This window comes from Babylonia areolata, chromosome 10 (genome assembly GCF_041734735.1).
Source record: "Babylonia areolata isolate BAREFJ2019XMU chromosome 10, ASM4173473v1, whole genome shotgun sequence".
NCBI classification, from domain to species: Eukaryota; Metazoa; Mollusca; class Gastropoda; order Neogastropoda; family Buccinidae; genus Babylonia; species Babylonia areolata.
The window spans coordinates 37,476,415-37,484,006 of record NC_134885.1 but is presented as its reverse complement, the minus strand read 5'-3'; the positions used below and the strand labels follow the sequence as shown (position 1 = coordinate 37,484,006).

Below are 7,592 nucleotides of genomic sequence, written 5' to 3'. Positions count from 1 at the left end.
ATATATATATATATATGCTTTTTTTACATCCAGCCCTCAAGGCAAAGAGAAATGAAATCAAAATGGTCACAAAATAACAAAAAGTTATAGAAATATAAACATGACATTTAAATACACTCAGATACATTGCAAACACTTACAGGTACACAATCATAATACTTGCATTCATGTCAAAAGTGTGTATAAATATACATGGTTGTAGTGCAATGAGAGAGAGAGAGAGAGAGAGGGCGGGGAGGGGGGGAGGGGGGGGGAATTGGGGAGGAAGAAATAAAAAAAAATTAAGGATAAGGGGAAAAAATTAGAGAAGAATATTAACCAAGGAAAGAAAGAAGAAGAAGGGGGTGGAGGGGAATAAGTCAGAAAAAAAAAAAAGAAAGAAAGAAAAGAAGAAAGCAGAGGAAAAGTGAGCAGGGGTAGAAACGAAAAACCAGAAAGAAGAAAGGGGAGATAAAAAAAAAGAACAGCTGAAAAACAACACAAGCACTTGACATGTGATAATAAAAACAAATAAGAGGCAAAGCCTTCACTGAAGACTCACTTGTGCTTCGAGCTTTATCCAGTAAAGGAGTCCTGAGTAGAAAATTTTGAAAAACCATTGAAAAGTGCTCTGTATTCAATATGATACATAGAATAAACTTGTGAGAAAAAAAAAATAAAGGCATCAGATGTGAGCAGGATTGTACTAAGCATGTTCAGTTCCGAAGCAAGCAGACTAATCCCCACTGCTGAGGCGCATCTGACGTCATCTGACAAACGCTGCTTAAATCATGTGTTTTTTTGTTTTTTGTTTTTGTTTTAGTGTGTGTGTGTGTGTGTGTGTGTGTGTGTGTGTGTGTGTGTGTGTGTGTGTGTGTGTATTATTATATCTCGATTATTCAGTCTTTTATTTTGTCGGTAAAGGGGACGTTGCCATCGCTTCAAGCACATCGTAACAAATGGTAGATCTCTAGATGTGCAATAACCACTCTGCAACTACGGGCTGAAAGAAACGATCAATTTAATTTTTCTTTCAAGTTCATTCCAGTTAATTCTGTGTCCACTTTAGAATATTTGTATGCAGTAAACACGTCGATGGTGTAATTAGCATCATTGTATGTGTTATGTCCAGAATTTGTATTTCTTTCCTGAACAAGAATAACGAGGTCATGTCGTCTTCGAACGCAACCTATACCTTCTAGTAGGCTAACTCAGTGGGAAGCGTTTTTTTTATTAAAAAAAAAAAAATAATCATAATTTTCGGATTTCCGAATAAATTTTAAGGAAATATACCGTTAATGATTTGGACATATGGCTTAATTCGGGAGACTTAAACCTGTTATTGGTATGACTGAGAACTTCTTTTTTTTTTCCACCATACTATGTTTAAGCAAATTTGGAACTGGCAGACAAAGTATTTCCAGTCCAGAGAAAATGGCATTGTTATAGTTTACTACAGACACACACATAGACAACCGAACACCGGGCTATAACATAGACTCACTCTGTTTACACAAGTGAGTCAAAAAGGAGTAAGAAAGCAGAGTAAATGTAACATCACTACATGAATGACAAAATTTTGGGGCAGTTTTTTTTTTTTTGGAGGGGGGGGGGGGGGGCGAGGGGGGGAGGTGAGTGTTATCATTCAAGGCTTCGATTGATATGTACTGAAAATCCAACAACAAATCCTTAAAAACAAATCCTGCACAACAACAACAATTAAAGGACACATAAATCTGTGCAACTCTTTTAGCCCCACCCTCACCCCACCCCCTCCAATACAGCAGTCTTCTTCTTCATAAAAATGTGGAAAGCCCATGAGTCTGGGCAAAGACCCCACAAGGACTAGAGAGCTGGCTGAATACACACACACATACACACAAATCTCTTAATCAGCATCATCAGGAAGGGAGCGCACTCTGAAATAACAACAAATCACACGGATGCACTTTGATGACCTCACTTCCATGGCTTGCAAGTTACATGTTTGTGATCACAATCTGATGTCAACAGTGTTTTCAGCGACGCTTTAGTCTTACAGCTTCTGTTCTTTTGTGATCGATAATCAGGAAAACGACCATGATGTCTTATTCCTCCGATGCAGACGAAGCATTTGACTATCTGTTTAAGATCGTGTTAATCGGGGATGCCGGAGTGGGCAAAACGTGTGTCGTACAGCGTTTTAAATCAGGCACATACACAGAAAAACATGGCAGCACTATCGGCGTTGATTTCACCATGAAAACACTCAATATTGATGACAAACTCGTTAAGGTACTGTCGAAAAATAGTTGCTTCATGTGTATGGCTAGTGCAAATGTGTGCGCGAGTGCGCGTGTGTAGGCCTATGTACTTGTGTAAGGGCCTGTGAATAGTTCAGTGTGTGTGTTCTTCGTATTACACAACCAGTGTCAACTTGTTGATGATTCTGTGACAGTTAACAATTATTGCCATATAATTGGTGCATGCTTGGTTGATTTCATTTTCCCAAAACCACAGTCTAAGTCAGACATGGGTTTTGGACAAAACAAAACAAAAATAACACAACAGTATAGCAACCCAATTTGATGGTCAGAAACAATATGATTCCTCTGTTGTGATTTATACAAGGCCGGCAATGGCCATCGATTCTGGATCGATGTGCAGCGAACAGCTTGACATCGGTTCCGAATAATTTATCAGATGTGAAGTTGAATTCTGGGTGAATGAAAGTCTATGTGGACCTTGCTTGATTCTTAAGTTTGTCTTGCATGAACTTTTCACCAATGGCTAATACAGTAATAGAACTGTGTACAGAAAAGTCCAAACAGAAATCAAACTCCTGATCCACAGATTGGTCACGTGACCCTCATGACATCTTCCTGACTTGCCATATCTCCCATCAAAATCACCAACGAACTCCCACTATTTTTTTTTAGTTTACTCCTACCAAAATCATCGTATGTGAAGATTACTGATGTCGTTCAATGACATTTTTGTTGGGAACTTTGCCAAACACCAAGCTTCATATCCATCGAGAAAAAGGGAGTTAACAAACAAGGTTTTGAAAGTTGGTAAGGGCAGGTAGATGAAATACAGAAAGATTCATTAGGTTAACAGTAGAAGTGTGATTTGATAGAGAAAAAAAAGAAACAATTTTATTTTTTACTTCTTCAAGTTGAACACAACTCCATGCCTGCCAGCTCACTTTGCATGCATGAGGTATGAGAGAAGTAGGAGGGGGTGGGGTGGGGATGGAGAAAGAGAGATTGAGTGGGCCATGAAATTTGCCTTTGAAACTTTTTCCTTCGTTTAAAGTCCCCTGAACCCTTAGAAGTACATTACTGTTAATATTTTCATTTCAAACAGCTGCAAATATGGGACACAGCCGGTCAGGAGAGATTCCGCACCATCACACAGAGCTACTACCGAAGCGCCAACGGAGTGATCATTGCCTATGACATTACCAAGCACTCCTCCTTTGAGAGCATTCCACGCTGGATGGAAGATGTAAAGAGATATGCAGGCAGCAACATTGTCAAACTTCTTGTCGGTGAGTTCTCATGACACTGATGATTTCTCCATTTCAAAACAGGGTTGTTGCTTTACCCAAGAAGAGCACTTCACTGCAATACATGTATAAATCTGTCTTTTACTTTAAAAAAAAAAAAAGTAATCTCATGTTTAAAGATTTGTGCAGTTGATGATTTAATTTTTTTTTTTTTTTAGTCATTAAAACAAAACAAAACTTCCATCCCTATCCTCAAACAGCAAAACCACAAGAAACAACTCAACAATCTGATATCTCTCCCTGGTGCTTCCATAAGGTAACAAGTGTGACCTGGAACAGCTGCGAGAGGTGCGGAAGGAAGAGGCCGGCACTCTTGCCAAACAGCTGCACATGACTGACGCTGTGGAAACCAGCGCCAAGGACAACACCAATGTTGAAGACGCTTTCTTGAGGATCGCCAAGGTCTGGAAACTGGAGCATCCATGACAAAATCAGTTATGATAATAGAGTAGAAAAGACAGAAAGATAAACAAAGAAGGTAGAAAGATAAACAGAATATGATTTTATTCAATAGTTAAAGAAGAAGTAGGTATCTTGTCAAAGATTTTGTTGTTGTTTTTTTTGTTTTTGTTTTCGTTTTGAGGAATGCCAAGGTCTTGAGCCTGGAAAATTCAGTTTGGATATGAAAGTATAGAAGACAAATAGATAAAGAGAATTTGATTTTATTAATTGATTGAGAAGTAGACATTTTTTCAAAGATGCTTTCTTGAGAATCGTCAGTGTCTGGAGCCTGGATTGAAATAAGTTAATAAAGTAGGGAAGACAGATGAACAGAATTTATTTGATTTGATTAATTAATCAAGTCAAAGACACTTTCTTGAGAATTGCCAAGGTCTGGAATCTAGAGTGGCCATGGCAAATTCAAATAAGATAATAAAGTGGAAGAGACAGAGAGGCAAACAAAATTGAACTTTATTAATTAATCAGGAAGTAGATATTTTGTCAAAGACACTTTCTTGATGATCACCAAAGTCTGGAGCCTGTATAGAATGCCAGTGGCAAATTCAGTTACAATAATAAAATAGAAAAGATAGAGAGATAAACAGAATTTGAAGATAAAAAAAGGTAGAATAGATAAAGAGATAGATTTTAATTTCATTGATTAATATAAGGTTGGTATTTTGTCTAAAACATTTCTTGAGGGTCACCAAGGTCTTGAGAAGATAGAGGAATAAACAGAATTCATTTCTATTAATTAATTGAGAAGTGAGAATTTTGGCGAAAATGCTTTCTTGAGGATTGTCAAAGTCAGGAACCTGGATTGCCAGTGGCAGATTTGATTTAGATAATAAAGTAGAGGAGACAGAGGGATAAACAGAATCAAATTTCATTAATTAATTTGAGAAGAAGGTAAATTACACTGATAGATTTCAAAACCCGTGGCAGTGTCAGTACAGCTTCAGCCAGAATTCTTTTGCCTGTGTTCAGTGGCAGATAAACAGAACACATTAGGTATTGTGATGTTTGATATGCATGTTGAAGTGCTATTTTGTGTGTGATGTTTTTGTGTCTGTCTGAACACAATTACTGTGAGTGTTTGGTTTGGTGTGTGTGCAGGGTTATGCATGTAAAGTATCATATTTGTGTTTAAGTGCATGTTTTTCACATTGATTCTTACATTGCGCAGTTGCAGTTGAGCATGTTTTACATGGAAAGGTGCTTTATGATATCATAATCATTATTATCATTGTTGTTATTGTCATTATAGTCATCAAAATTATTATAGAATTGATTCATGAAAGGACACAAGTATAGGCAGATGTTCAGACAGAAGGACAAAGTCATATTAATTAAAAGGTTTCTTATTTACCAACTCCTACACATGATATGAAAAGGCATGCGTGAGCGTGCTCACGCACACACACATACACACATGCACACACACACACATACAAGATTACCAAGTAAAGAGATGCTGTTCATCAAGAACAAACACAAAAAAATAAACCATGTCTTAGATGTTTTGAACAATTGAAATGGTAATATGCAAATGCTTTTTGTGATATTTACAACAGCAACAAAAGTAAATAAATAAATAAAAGATTATGAAAAAAAACACCAAAAAAACCCACATGAAATGTAACACTAAAACTATGACTGGAACAGGAGCTGAAGAGAAGGTATGGAGATGACTCAGCAATGGACGCGGAGAAGCAAGGCACTCTCAAGTTGAACTCTCGACCCGTTGGCGCAGGTGGTGGTGGTGGCTGCTGCAGCAGCTAGCTGATAACAGATGGTGTTTGCTCGGGATACAAAGAATGGTATTCATACTTGTTAGCGAGTGCCTATGGGTGCACACACAGACACTCACACTCACGCTCACACACATGCTCACACACATGCTCACACACACACACACACATGCATACACACACACAAACACATGCACACACAGTGATACACACAGACTTTCTCTCTCGCTTTCTCTCTCTCAGTCTCTGTCTCAACTACCCAGGCACACACACATGTGCACACAAACATTCGCCAGCATGTATACGAAATATAAGTTAGTGAATCGATGCTCTGTCTGTACAGCTGCATGCAGAGAGCACTTTTCTAAAGCAGAGAGTAAATTTTGAGTCTGGACGAAGAAGATGAATCAGGTGTTCAGGGGTGGATCTGTGCATTGATTTGATGTCTGTCTGTTCACTGTGTCTGTTCACAGTTAGTGTTGTATAGACAAAAGAAAATGTCAAAATGCAGGCTGATGTGAACATGGGGTTTTGAGTAAGCAGAGTTTTCCCCCTGTAGTTTGTGTTTCAGTATGTACTTGCAGTATGTCATTGTTCTGTGAGGATGGATGTTGAGTTTGACTGAGGGAAGATGTTGATCATGTATAAAAGAAGGGAAGACCCTGTGTTATTTATTGTAATATTCTCGATGGTTTCTCAAGAGAGCCGTGGTGTTTGAGTGTGTGTGTCTGTGACTTTGTGTGTGTGTGTGTGTGTGAGAGAGAGAGAAAGAAAGAGAGAGAGAGAGTGTGTGTGACTCTTTATGTTTGACTTTGTGTGTGTGTGTGTGTTGTTTTTGTATATGACATAACATTTAGGCCGGAAACTCCTTTATAATGGTTTAACCAGATTTTTTTCATTAATGTTTTTCTTTTTTTTTCTTTTTTGTTGTTGTTGTTGGGTTTCATGGTTGGTGAAGATATATTATTTGCATATGGAAGGGTTAGAAAAAGTAATGTAGGAGAGAATGGTAGATCCAATCCACAACTTGGACTGATATTTTCCCCCATTAATGCTGTACTGATTTTTTTTTTCTATTAGTGTCTTTAATGATGTGTGTTTGTATGTATGGTTGTATGTGCATGTGCATGCACTTGTATCTGTGCATTTGTAATGTGTATGAATTAGTGTGTATATATTTTAGGGAAAAATACCCCAACAAGTCTCATTATGCTTTTCATGTTTTGGCTTTGCTATGATCTGGAACATGTTCTCATTACAACATGAATTGAAGTGTCTCTGTATGACAGTGGCTGACTTTTTTCGGTTTGTTGTCATGCTTGTGTCGCCCCAGAACAAGTCTTTTGATGAATGATTTACCAGGTTGGTGTTTGTACAACCTTGGGGGGCATTTGTTACAACATTGTGTTTGATCTCTTTTGCCAAACATTGCCTTGAATCCCAAAAGCATTTTCTCAGAGCTGCTGTAAAAAGTGTAATCAAACGGCTCCATTGAAGCAGTCTGTTCATGTGGTAATGTTTGTTGTGGGGTTTTTGGTTTGTTTTTGTTTTTGGTGTGTGTGTGTGTGTGTGTGTGTTGTGTTGTGTTGTGTTGTGTGTGTGTGTGTGTGTGTGTGTGTGTGTTAATGACTCAGGGTCATACTTTGTGGATAAATGCTTTTATATTGATGTTTGCCTAGTTTTTTCTCTCTTTTTTTTTTTTTTTTTTTTTTTAAATCTTGTTTTGTTTTGTTTTTATTTCTTTAAATAATAATATCAGTCATATGGCTTATCCTCTTTTTGATGGAGATTTGCTGTTCGTTTGATGAAATTCTCTGTGTGAATGAAAAGAAAAAAAAGAAAACAGAAAAAAAGAGCAGATGTCAACACAG

At 37.6% G+C, this 7,592-nt stretch overlaps 1 protein-coding gene across 1 annotated transcript; it reads left to right on the top strand.

Annotated features, from left to right (window-relative positions):
- The first annotated feature begins 1,943 nt into the window (after positions 1–1,943).
- On the top strand, positions 1,944–7,283 carry LOC143286982 (ras-related protein Rab-43-like). The gene is made up of 4 exons (XM_076594973.1): positions 1,944–2,253; positions 3,328–3,511; positions 3,786–3,931; positions 5,636–7,283. The coding sequence occupies exons 1-4, from the start codon at positions 2,059–2,061 to the stop codon at positions 5,750–5,752; spliced, it is 642 nt and encodes a 213-aa protein (XP_076451088.1). The 5' UTR covers positions 1,944–2,058; the 3' UTR covers positions 5,753–7,283.
- The last annotated feature ends 309 nt before the right edge of the window (positions 7,284–7,592 follow it).